This window comes from Scylla paramamosain, chromosome 18 (assembly GCF_035594125.1).
Source record: "Scylla paramamosain isolate STU-SP2022 chromosome 18, ASM3559412v1, whole genome shotgun sequence".
Lineage (NCBI taxonomy): Eukaryota > Metazoa > Arthropoda > Malacostraca > Decapoda > Portunidae > Scylla > Scylla paramamosain.
In genome coordinates this window covers 16,836,922-16,850,744 of record NC_087168.1, presented here as the reverse complement: position 1 = coordinate 16,850,744, position 13,823 = coordinate 16,836,922, and the positions used below count along the sequence as shown (strand labels likewise).

The 13,823-nt window shown below is 41.1% G+C and overlaps 1 protein-coding gene across 9 annotated transcripts in view; it reads right to left on the bottom strand.

Annotated features, from left to right (window-relative positions):
* LOC135109185 (ionotropic receptor 25a-like) overlaps positions 1-13,823 on the bottom strand; it is a 32,042-nt gene that overhangs the window by 12,414 nt on the left and 5,805 nt on the right. For all 9 annotated transcript variants that reach the window (XM_064020351.1, XM_064020349.1, XM_064020347.1 and 6 more), the window contains exons 3-15: positions 10,348-10,473; positions 9,302-9,491; positions 8,709-8,851; positions 8,100-8,209; positions 7,555-7,674; positions 7,166-7,347; positions 6,365-6,479; positions 5,057-5,255; positions 2,735-2,867; positions 1,938-2,028; positions 1,266-1,465; positions 713-851; positions 348-462 (exon numbers count right to left, since the gene is read on the bottom strand). In XM_064020351.1, coding sequence (XP_063876421.1) covers positions 348-462; positions 713-851; positions 1,266-1,465; positions 1,938-2,028; positions 2,735-2,867; positions 5,057-5,255; positions 6,365-6,479; positions 7,166-7,347; positions 7,555-7,674; positions 8,100-8,209; positions 8,709-8,851; positions 9,302-9,491; positions 10,348-10,473 — 1,863 coding nt within the window. The remainder of the gene's footprint in view (positions 1-347; positions 463-712; positions 852-1,265; positions 1,466-1,937; positions 2,029-2,734; positions 2,868-5,056; positions 5,256-6,364; positions 6,480-7,165; positions 7,348-7,554; positions 7,675-8,099; positions 8,210-8,708; positions 8,852-9,301; positions 9,492-10,347; positions 10,474-13,823) is intronic.

Sequence of the window (13,823 nt, the reverse complement as noted above, 5' to 3'; positions counted from 1 at the left end):
CTATAACCCCGTCATTGTAATCAGTCAGTCAGTCAATTAATCGGTCAATTTATCAGTCAATCATTCATTCAATCAATTAACCAGCCGTTCAATATATCAATCAACTAATTAACCAATAATTCAATTACTCATTTCTTATTTTAATATTTTTTTTCTTTTTACTTATTCTAGTGCAATGCTCTTTTATTCCTGAAGTTACTGTTGAAAAAGAAAAAAATGTTCATATTTCTCCTCCAAGTTGACATTATTTAATTTCACTTCATTTTTCTTCTACCGTTTTAATTTAAAGAACAACCATTGTATATCCTCCTCCTCCTCCTCCTGCTCCTTTCCCTCCTGCGCATCACCTGTCAGGAAAGCAGCCAAGTTAGCAGTGTAGGAAGCGATGATGATGAAACCGAAGAGCCACCAGGTCGCGGCCACAAGTCTGCCGGAAAGATTCTTGGGTGCCTCACCACCACCCTGGCCACGGAGAGATTGAGAAGATAAGAGAAATCATCTTTCATTTTTTTTTTACCAGAAGAATAAAGAGTAAAAAAACAAGTTCAGATTGGCAGTAAAGAAAGAGGTGAGAGATTGAAGAGATAATAGATATAAATTTGGTAAAGATTATATAACAATAAAGGATGCAAATTAAAGTAAGATACAGTAACACGTCAAAAGAAAAAAAAAAAGAAAGGATAATGAAGGAAGGAGGGAGAGAGAGGCGCACCTGAGGGGTAAGGGAAGTCATGCAGAACCAGAGACACTCCTTGAAGGTAAACTCTCTCTTCTCGTCGTCATCCTTGTATTTCTCCTTGTTATTCTGGTAGGAGTAGGGACTGAAGCGGTCGAACACGTACAGGAGCACACTGGGGGAGACAGAGAGGAGAGAGATAAGCGCTGAGCAGACATAAAACGGGATATTAATGGGGTATTTGTGTTATGGGAGCTCTAATGATCGTATATGTAAAGAAACACACTGAGAGACATGAAACTAGGATTGAGAAGGCATAACGTATGGTATTGTGTTTTAGGAGTTCTAAGGATCATATATATAAAGAAATACACTCGGAAACAGGAAAACAAAAAGGAAAACGAGGATTGAGAGGACATAAAGTGAGATAATAATGCGATGTTTATATTTTAGGAGCTCTAAGGATTGTATATGTAAAGAAATACACTTGGAAACAGGAAAAGAGAAAAGAAAACGAAGGTTGAGAAGGCATAAAGGCAATCTAATCCTCTTGCAATCCCTTCTCTACTGACCCTCTCTCAATTCGTACCTGGTGAATCCGTAGGCGAAGAGGATGCACACCCACACCTCGGGCTCCAGCACAGTCAAGAACTTGAAGAGTGAGGTGGGCACTTTGGGTTTCTTCATGAGGATGGTGATGCCGACCAGATCGTAGTAGGGCACAGTGAAGTCCACCACGTTCTCTCGCTCAGCCATGACGGACAGCGGGGCCAGGGCGATGTCGGCTCTCTGGAAACAAAAGAAGGGGTGAATGCGTGAATTAGATACAGGTGATCTGTTTGTTGGGAGGATTGTATTAAAGTGGTGAAGACAAGTGGAATAGACGAAATCGGATCTACGAGGAAGATATACAAAAAAAAAAAAAAAAAAAAGGTAACCAAACTGAGACAAACAGACACACTGACTGACAGACTGAAAGACAGGGAGACACACAGACAAAAACACAAAAATGGACAAAACTAATACACGCACAAATAGATATGTGACAAAAACAAAACGAAAACATGCAAACAAACAGACAGACAGACAGACAAACAGACAAACAAAAAAGAAGACAGATATATCCACAAACAAACACACAAAAAGACAAACAGAGACAGATTCAGGTTTGATTTTGTTTACTATCCCTAAGTTCATGCCACAAACAAAATTACTACAAAACAAAACAGTGGAACACACACACACACACACACACACTCACTTTCTCAACCAGCTCCTTAATCATGCCGTCCCACTCCATTGTTTCACTCATGGTTCCGAACTTGCCATCCGGAGCTTCGTAAATCTCGTACCTGCAGCACAAGAGGTCAGGTCAAGATCATGGACGAAGAAGAAGAAGAAGAAGAAGAAGAATATGATGATGATGATGATGATGATGAACAAGAACAGGAGGACGAAATAAAAGAACGAGGAATAATGGCACCAAGAAGAAGAAGAGAAGAAGAAGAAGAAGAAGAAGAAGAAGAAGAAGAAGAAGAAGAAGAAGAAGAAGAAGAAGAAGAAAAAAAAAAAAAGAAAAAGAAAAAGAGGAGGAGGAGGAGGAGGAGGAGAAAGAGGTTATCTATCGACCAATCACAACAAAGGCAGAGGCGCCGCACAGTTCCCAGCGGTGTCATAGTCATCATGCAGGACTGAAGGACTCAAACACGATCGATCTCTCATTACCTGGAGCCATCACCCACCTCCTCCCCTCCCCCCTTCTCTCTCTCTCTCTCTCTCTCTCTCTCTCTCTCTCTCTCTCTCTCTCTCTCTCTCTTGAAACACACTCTTAATCAAACTACCTTAAACTATTCCTAACTCAATTTCTTCAACTCACTCATTCACTCACACGCTACCCTCACTAACTTACAAACTTCACTATGTCCTGGCGCCAAATGACCAAAATATTGTACCTTGTCTTTCAAACCAATAAAAAAAAAAAAAAATCACCATATTCTTCACCAACAAACTACAAACAAATCTTAGACTTAAATCTCACTCGTTCTTTCCTTTACTTACTCGAACTCCACAATTTCCTTGATCTCGTTGATAAGGTCGATACAGTAGCCGTAGAACTCGATCTCGCCTTCCTCGTTGGTCTTCTGCATGATGAAGGGCGCCTGGCGAACTGTGGTCACGCGATACACCGTCACTGCCTGCAGCAGGAGGAGGAGAAACAAGAGAAGCCGTGAGACAGGACTGGACGGAACAGTGCGTGAAAGACAAAGCAGGAGGGATTGTGAAGCAGGAAGTGGACGAAAGAGGAGGAGGTGAACATATGAGTAGACAGAACAGTGCGTGAAAGACAAAAGAGGAGGAATCGTGAAGCAGAAGTGAACAAAAAGAGGAGGAATCACAAGACAGAAGTGAACAAAAAAGAGGAGGAATCACAAGACAGAAGTGAACAAAAAGGAGGAGAAAGTGAACAAAAAGAGGAGGAACCGTGGAACAGGAGTGAACATAACAGTGCGTGAAAGACAAATGCAAGCAGGGGAGAATGGCGGAAAAAAATATGATCTGCGAGCACACACACACACACACACACACACACACACACACACACACACACACACACACACATTGATTCGCCGTAAGGCAATGAATAACACATCCCCGCTTCAATTATTCACAACATCTTGCGTAGAGGATTGTCATGGAAAAGACAGGGAGGTCGGGGTTGGGTTGAAGGGGGAGGAACCGTGACTGGAACTGCGTGGAGGTGACTGGAGGGAGTGTGGAAGTGACTGAGGTGATTATATAGGTATCTGGAAAGTGGATAGGGAAATAGAGGCAGTATGAGAGAAATTTAGCGAATGTGGATGAGATTTTGGAGAATGTGAAGGTTAAATTAAATGAAAACGGAACGAGAAAGGAAGAAAAGCAAAATATGAAAAGAAGAAAAGAAGAGAAAAGAAACAAGAAGAAAATAAAAAAAGAAGAAAGAGAAACATAAACAGAGGAGATATGAAGAGTATGAAAGCAATTTTTAGGAAGTGTAGAAGGGAATTAAGGAATCGAAGAGAATATTAAAAAAAACAAGAAGGGGATTTAAAAAGAATGGAGGGAATTAAAGAAATGTCGAGAGGAGTAAGGAAGTTTGAGGAGATGACTGGATGAATGTAGAAGGATTTGACAGTGACAGGAGCGGAATAAGAATGACTTGAAATGTAAAGGAGAATGGAAGTAAAGGTGAATAAAATGAAAGTGGGTCAGGAGAGGCAACATGAAGGAAGGAGGGGCTTGAGTCAACACAAAAGTCATACACACACACACACACACATATACACACACACACACACACACACACACACACACACACACACAGGGTCAGGTATTGAACACTATAAATTCTGGCCCTACCTGTTCACTCCCACTCGCAGCCCAGGCACCAATGCACCAATCCCTCGTAACTTATCTAATCAATCGAAGGCTTCAGGCTCAGGCACTCCCTCCCTCACCAATCCTTGCACCAATCCTACACACTCGCACACTAACCTAACTTAACCTACCCTAACTTTACTTAACCTAACCTAAACTAACCAAGCTCACCTAACCTAAGCTAACCTAACCTTACTTATCCTTACTTAATCTAAGCTAACTTATCCTTACTTAATCTAACCTAACATAACTTAACCTAATGTAACTGGGCTCACTTAACATAAGCTAACTTAACATCACTTCACCTAACCTAGCCTCACCTGACCTTACCTTACCTTACTGTCTTACCTAACCTAACCTAACCTAGCCTCGCCTAACCTATCCTAACTGGTATCACTTTACCGAACCTCACCTTATTCCTTACTTAACCTAAACGTTACTTACGAAACCTTCCATAGCTTAACCTAACTAAACCTACATGCTCATACAACAAGCAATTTAATCGTAACCAATCAGTCTAACAATCTGTCAGCCACTTAGTTAAACAGTAGACCAATAAGGCGACAAAAAAAAAAAAAAATAGTAATAAAAATATAAATAAATAAATAAATAAATACATAAAAAAATCGATCAAACTATCAGTCCTTCAGTTAAACAATTAGCCAATAAATCTAACGAACAATCAATCAAAGAATCAATAAGTCAAACAACCATTTAGCCAAAACAATTAACCAACAACGAATCAATCAATAAAAGAGTCAATTCGTCAAACAACCAATCAGTCAGTCAGCAAACAATCAATTAATCAAACAACCACCAATCACTTACCCAAACAATCAACCAATCAAAGAATCAATCAGACACCCATTAAAACAATCACTCATTCAACACTCGTCAAACAAGCAGACAAAAACAATTAATGAAACTACCAACCACTCAACCACTCACTCACTCACTCAATACTCGCCTGGTGATCCACAAGGTTCATGCCTGACTTGAACATGAGGGTCCCGGGCATGCCAGCCGCCCACTCCCCCAGGGGCTTGCGTTCCGCCGTGCGCCCCGCCAGGATCAGGAACTTGTCCATGGTGAGGGGGATCTCCGGGAAGGTCATGCCGTTCATGCCCCACTTCAAGTTGCCCCACGTGTTCGTCATGGTGACCTGCGTGGAGAAAGAAAGGGCCATATTGTGAAACACTTCAATGCCGCATCTCCATCATTTAAAAGGGTCTAGTTGAAGTTATACGGGATTTTAAGGATTTTTTTTTTTTTTTTTTTTTTTTTTTTTGAGATTCTAGTGACATGTTAACAAAATTTCTATATCATGAATAGGAGAAACACTCTTGGGAACCCGGCAAATCATCTCTGTGGCCTTTGAAAATAGTCGGAGTTTATTAAAGAGAAGCGTTTCTGAGTACCGCCCAAATCTGGGCGAATGAACATACCAATAAAAGCGCACAAAATTACAAAGCAAAGGAGGGTGTGTAGCAATTATTAAGCCAGAGAGGAAAGGAAAGATAGTACAGTGGCTCCCAAAACTGTCTGTTACGCGTGGTGAGAACTGTTCCGGACCTGCGTTAACAAATTTTGAAAAAAAAAATTGAATTTAAAGAATTTTTACAAAACAATCCTGATATGTTGGTTACTTAAAAAAAGAACCGTTATACATATGTAAATTAGTCTTTTGAGTTCTTTGGAATACGGTACAAATAAAAGTATATTTTCACTTTTTGAAAAAAAAATATAACACAGAAAACACACGTTTTTCGATTAATATATATATCTTATATGAATATTCCTATTCTGCATTTCATTATGTAATTATCTGTAAGCTTAGATAAAAAATTTTTATCAGAAAATGTTTTCCAATTTTTTGTACAGGTCAAGACCTGCGTTACAAATGTTGAAAGAAATTTGAATTTAAAGAATTTTTACATAACAATTCTGATATGCTGCTTACTTAAAAAGGAACCGTTATACATATGTAAAATGGTCGTTTGAGTTCTTTGCAGTACGGTACATATATATATATATATATATATATATATATATATATATATATATATATATATATATATATATATATATATATATATATATATATATATATATATATATATATATATATATATATATATATATATATATATATATATATATATATACATATATATATATATATATATATATATATATATATATATATATATATATATATATATATATATATATATATATATATACAATCCCGGCGTAATCCCGGCGCCTTACCCTTTGCAATGCGCTGCGCAGGTCGAGGTCGTTGCGGATGATAGGGTTGTCCTCGCTGTAGTCGTCACACCGCACGTACTCGAAGTTGTTGTACTTGCCCTCCTGCGCCAACAGCCTGCGCGCACCCACGGGGGATTCAGAAGGGAGGGGGAAGAAGGATGTGGGAAGGAGAAAGAAAGAACGAGGAGAAGGAGGGAGTGGGTGGAAAGGGAGAAAAGATAGGAGGGAGGAGTAAGGAAGGGAGAAAAGATAGGAGGGTGGAGTAAGAAAGGGAGAAAAGATAGAAGGGAAAAGGAATAAGAAAGAATGGGGGAAAACAAGGCAAGTAGAAGGAATAAGGAAGAATAAGGAAGAAGAAGAAGGGAAGGGAGAAAAGATAAGAGGAAAAAGGAGTAAAGAAAGAAAATGTAGGTTCATGTTATATTCTAACCATGAAAGATAATAATAATAATAATAATAATAATAATAATAATAATAACAACAACAACAACAACAACAACAACAACAACAACAACAACAACAACAACAACAACAACAACATTTCTCCTATTCTCCCTTTTTGATTCTGTTAGTTCTCCATTCTCTTTCCTCTCCCGAGCCTTCTCACCAGTATTCCTCCCATTTTCCCTTCCCGTTTCTCTTTAGTCCATTCTCTTTCCCATTCTGATCCTTCTCTCCAGCATTCCTCCACTTTATTCCTTCACTTTTCTCACTTTAGTCCCTTCTTTCATCCCCAGTCTTCCTCCCCAACCGCTATTCTTTTTCTCCCTTCCCATTCTCTTCTCCCGTTCAGACACTCACGCGGCCGCCTTGATGCCTCTGATGGTGAAGTCGAAATAGAAAACGGAGTCGATGATAGGCTGAGCGGTCAGCCCGTAGTCACGCTGCAGCATGGTGATCCTCCCTCGGGTGTCCGGGCTCGGGTGGGGCCGCAGGTACACCACGGAGGAGTTCTCGCAGCCACATTGAATATCCTCTTTACCCTGGTGGGGAGAGGGGTGACGTAGAGGGTAGGAACAAGAGATAGGGAGTGGTAGAAGGAAGTGCAAGAAGTATGGGGTGGTAGAGGAAGAAAGGAAAGGAAGGGAAGAAAAACTTATCTTCCTTCCTAACATTCAGATAAGTCAAGTTACGTTGGATTAGGTTAGATTAAGGCTATCCAGTCGTACCAGGATGACACAAGAACCTACCTTGGAGAGAGCATACCACGAATACTTCCTCCCGAACATGCTATTGGCTGTGGCGGCGTCCAGGATGCGGCTGATGGTCTTTTGGGTGCCCACCGCGAAGTAGTTCACGATGTCGGCGTCCTGCGGGAAAGAGACGAGGAGAATGAGAGTTCTGAGCAATACAGGCAACGCATTCTCTCTCTCTCTCTCTCTCTGGGACAGGTGGTAAGAGGCTTTATGCTATGTTAGGTTAGGTTGCGCTAGGTTAGGTTAATTCCGGTTAGGTTTTGTTAGGTTAGGTTAGATTACGCTAGGTTAGGTTACGTCAGGTTAGGTTATGTTAGGTCAGGTTAGGTTAGGGTAGGTTAGGTTTGGTTAGGTTAGGTTACGTCAGGTCAGGTTAGGTAAGGTAATGCCGCGTTAGTTACTGCAATGAGTTTCTTTGTTAGGTTAGGTTAGGTCAGGTTAGGTTAGATTACGTCAGGTTAGGTCAGGTTGAGTTACTTACTACAATGGGTCTCTTCTTGGTTAGCTTAGGTTAAGTCAAGTCGGGCTGCGTCACTCACCATGAGCCTCTTGGTCTGCTTCCTGAGGTCCATCTCGGTCTGCTCCGCCTTGGTGAGGATGTGGCGGCACGGCAGGTTCAGCAGCAGCGACTTGTACTTATGGTCCATCACTGTCGCGGAGAGAGAGAGAGAGAGAGAGAGAGAGAGAGAGAGAGAGAGAGAGAGAGAGAGAGAGAGAGAGAGAGAGAGAGAGAGAGAATTATTAGATTTATTTATGAAAATGTCTAGAATGAAACATATACATTCTTAAAACAACAAGAACAATAGGAACATCAAGTACAACGGCAAAAACAACAACAACAACAACAACAACAACAACAACAACAACAACAACAACAACAACAATAGCAACAATGACAGCAGCAGCAACCACAAGCTAATAATACCACTACTACTACTACTACAGCTACTACTACTACTACTGCTACTACTACTACTATTACTACTCCCCGTGCTACTACTTCTACTACTACTACTACTACTACTACTACTACTACTACTACTACTGTTACTTCCCGTACTACTATTATTACTACCACCACTACTACCACTACTACTATTACCATTACTACTACTACTGACACCACCATCACCACCACCACCACCTACCGAACGTGTCGTCGTAGATGATGGCCGCGTTGGTGATGTTCTGGGTCTCCACGATGTCCCGCACGGCCATCACCAGGATGTCACCGGGCGGCATGGCCTGCACCAGGTACTTCTCCTCCTCCTCCGTCAGGTCCCGCCACTCTCTGCACAGGTGAGGGTGATAGAACGCTAAGCAATACTACGTAGTCTGCTATATTTGAATTTCAGCCGCACTACATACATTAAACTAGTTACAGTTTAGAGAGAGAAAATAAAAGATACGTGTATTTATTTATCTTTGTTTCTGTGTATTTACTTATTCATTTAGTTGTTTTGCGTGTAATGGAGACTGGCTAAATGCAAAATTCTGAAAGAGGGAAAAAAAAAAAATCTACTCAACTTCCCTCTTCCAAAAAAAAATCAGGGTAAAGAATATTAGCCAATTTAGTTCTGTAGATTAGGTTGAGGTTAGGCTAGGTTAGGTTACGTTAGGTTAGGTTAGTACCTATAACTTGTATAAGGCATCTGAGTCAAGTTAGTGCTGTCCTATCTCAATGCTGTACCCATATACTACTACTACTACTACTACTTCAACAATGTGACTGTGCGTGTACCTGATATCTCCTTCCTGGCCGTAGGAGGCGGAGAAGGTGGGCAGGGCGAGGGCGCGGGTGAAGCTCTTGACAGTCTCTGAGATGAGCCCCGTAGAAGTCGCGTCCAGCACGATGTGGGGCTTGGTGTCCGCCGCGATGGCCTCGTCCAGCTTGGCACACGTCTCATTCACGGTCGCTTCCACGTCATCGCCTGCAGCGCCGTCAGGAGAAAAGGAGTGATTTGTATGGGTTTCAGGATTCAAGCCTTTCGTTGTTATTTGGCGCGTTTTTCCTTCATCATAAACCATTGTGAGATATTTCTTTTCGTTCTACAGCCGCTTCTTAACATGATACTGATTAAAAATAGGAAATTCTGTTCTTTTAGCCCTAATCCCTCTGTTTGCTACTTGTTTCTTTCTTGTAGGTGTCTGTTAGATCCTGAATTGTTGTATATTGTAGTGAAAGGACTTACATTTACATATATACTTGTTCTTATAGCAGGTTCAATGCAGCTCATACCTTTAAATTCTATGGAAATCAGAGAAGCAATTTTAGTTTTATAGACTTCAATGAAATATGCAAGTATAAGGTCCTGGGAGTGTTAAAGTTGGATTTATGAGAGGAATTATATGAAACTTGCAGAAAGGAACATGTATCTGAATATGGGTAAGGTGCTTTTATTATTCGAACTACCCTTATCTTTTATCTCAATTTTCAATATTATTATACTCTTTATTATTATTATTATTATTATTATTATTATTATTATTATTATTGCTGTATATCGCCTTCTGTTTACCAGGGTGAACATTAGAGCAAACAGTTATCTTAATTCCTGAAATCATCTTTACCTTTTGTCACAGTCCCCATTATTATTGTATTCCTTATCATTACCGTGCTTCACCCTCTGTCTCACTCACTCCCTCACCTTTCTTGACCGAGATGAACATTAGAGCAAACAATTACATATCTTCCTCATTCAAATCATCTTTACTTTTTATCACAATCTTCATTATCATTATACTCTTTACCATTACCGTGCGTCATCCTCAGTCACCATCACTCACCTTTTTTGAGCGGGATGAACACCTGGCTGCCGATCGTCACTCCCTCCCCCGTGTTCTTCTGCAGATACTTCACGGCCGCCACGATGCCCTGGGTCGCCTGTTCGTTCTCCACCTCGTGCATCACCACTGCGGGGAAGCGACTCGTGTTGTTATTGCCGCCACCACCATTGCTATCAGGTCACCACCACCACTATCATCACTATTACAGGCATTACTAACATAAGCACCACGTTTACAAGCACTATCATTGCCATCATCCCCACTGGTATATTGTTACAGTCATCAACACCACTACTATCTTCGCAGCCATATTGTTCGAGGCGTCATCACCACTACCACCACCACATTGCTACAGCCATCACCGCCACCACCACCTCTGTCACACTGTTAAAAGCGTCGCAAGTACCACCACTGCTTTTCAGAATCGTCATCATCATCACTGTACAAAAATCACCACCAGTATGTCCACACTATTACAGGCATCACCACCACCACCACCACCACCTCTATCACCACCACTAATAACAACATCAACACTGCAGCGTCCCCATCGCCATCACCACCACCTTGCTATACACACCACCACGCTATCAACATCTCACAAACACCATTACAGTATTACCATCACCATTATCACCATACATCTATTGGTGACGCCATAATGCCATCACTATCACTACTTTTATCTCACACACACACACACACACACACACACACACACACACATTGATTTACCAACCCCCTCAAAAAAAAAAACATGCAAGATGGCCATAATAACAACCATAATTATAATGTGGTGATATTGCTACAGTCTCTCTCTCTCTCTCTCTCTCTCTCTCTCTCTCTCTCTCTCTCTCTCTCTCTCTCTCTCTCTCTCTCTCTCTCTCTCTCTCTCTCTCTCTCTCTCTCTCATACTGACGGTCTTCTTCCAGTGTAGCAGTGAAGTGTTGAATAATTGAAAGGCTGCTTTGTGTACACACTGCCACACACACACACACACACACAAACACACACACACACACACACACACCACGACAAGCCTGTGCATAAGCGAGTTTCATTCCCTTCCATTTCTTTCCTAATACTCATACAGCACCTTACATTCCCCATACAATCTCGTACCATTCCCTAAACTTCCCATACAATACCCCATACAATAGTCTATACTCCCATACAATACCCTATACTGCCAATACAATACCCTATACACCCCATACAATACACTATACTCCCAGTACAATACCTCATACAATACCTTACACTTCCCATACAGTACCCTATATAATACCCTACACCCCCCATACAATACCTCATGCAGTAACCTACCCTCCCCATACAACACCTCATACAATTCCTTACATCTCCCATACAATACTTCATACAATATTCTACATTCATACCACACCTTAAACTTTCAAACATACTATACAATACACTCCCCATACACTCCCATACACTACTACCCTACACTCTCATATACTACCATACACTTCCATACACTACTACTCTACACTCCCATGCCCTTGCCTACACTCCCATACACTCCCCTACACTTCCCTACACTCCCAAACACTCCCCTTCACTCCCATACACTACCCTTCACTCCCATACACTCTCCAATATTCCTATACAAGCCCCTAGATGCGTCATGCAATAGGGAACCACTGTATTGCACCGAAAGGAGAGAACAAAGCGAGGTATTCATCATTCTCTGTTACCCTGTTCTGTTATTAAATTATTCACGAGTGTGGGTAACCTCTTCTTCTAATTCCTCTTGTTCTGCTTCTTCCTCCTTCTCCTCTTCTTTTGCCTTCTTCATAGTCGATATTTTTCTTTTCTGGTCTTCTTTTGTCTCTCCATCTTTTGTTTTCTTCCTTGTATGTATCTTCTTTCTCTTCTTTTTTTTGTGGTAGGTTCTTCATTTCCTCCTTTTTATTCTTTCCTTCATCCTTCTTCTCCTTTGTGTTTTCTCTTCTTCATCCTTTTTCTTTCTATTTTCTCTCCCTCATGTTTCTCTTCCTTTTATTTGATCTCTTCCTCCTCCTTGTGACTCGGATCAATCTTCTCCTCCTTCTCCTCTGTCTCCATCTCTTCTCTTTATCTCTTTGCTTCATGCTTGATTTTAAATTCTCTCCTCTCCTCCTCTTCTATCTTCTGTCTCTCTTATTTATAGCCAATTGTTAATATTTAATTTCCTGTAAACCTTTCTCTATCTCTTCTTTCTCCTTTTTCAGTATGGTTGATTTTACAGTCTTATCTCCTCCTCCTCTGTTTCTTTTTTCCCTTATTCATAATCAATATTCATCTCTTCCTCTTTTATCTACTCCAGCTCAGTACAAATCTCTTCTTTCTCCCTTTACTCCATGGCTGATTCTTCACCTTTTCTCTCCTACTCTTCCTCTTCCCTCCCATGCATCTTTCATTTCCTCCAATCTTAATCTCCTCTTCCTCTCCTCCTCCTCCTTCCTCCCATACATCTTTTATTTTCTCCGACCTCAGTCTCTTCTTCCTCTTTTATCTTCACGGTCGATTCTTAACCTTTTCTCTTTTCTTCCTGCTACTACGGACCGATGAAGTCAAGGACGGGACGCGCCACCAGAGGGTACTGCACCGCAAGAGTACACATGAAGCTTCTAAAGGCGCAAGGGAAGCAAGGGATCGAAGAGAACGTCACATTTGATCAGTGCTTCTGAGACTTTGCTGCTTGTTGGTGCACTTACATGATGGACTCTGACGGCGCACCAAACTTGTAGTCAGTGTAGAGCAGGGCTGCTATAAGGCGTAAATCTAAGGACACATACTTATCTAGGAAAATCCGGTGCGCAGTTTGGTGATATCCACAGCTCCGTTTGCGAATGATTGCGTTATAAGTTTAGATCTTATTTGGTGCCTTCTATTTTCAAACTTCTTTACCAGTCAGTCACTTGAACGTCCCCTGATTTAATTTAGCGGTTTTTCTGTAATTTTCTGAGTTTTGAGAGCGGTGCTGATTTAATATGGGCAAAACGATGTAACATTTTTTCTGCACGTCTTTGGAATTTGTATACGTATCCTTTGTTGGTGAACTACTACTATTACCGCCACCACCACCACCACCACCACCACCACTACTACTATCGTCCACTCGTATAAAGAACCAGGTTAAGAATATTATATCTCGTTCTCTATACATAAAAAGAAATGCAATCACTACTCACTGGTCCCTCCACACTCTCTCTCTCTCTCTCTCTCTCTCTCTCTCTCTCTCTCTCTCTCTCTCTCTCTCTCTCTCTCTGCCACACCACTGTCCCCGAAGCGCACCTTGCCTACACCAAATGGCACACTCATAACTCTTCTTGTTCAAGTTATATACACCTAAAGACCATTTTAGGAAACATACCACAATCCACCACCGACACACACACACACACACACACACACACACACACACACAAACACACACACACACATCATATCTTGCAGTACAATTATATCTA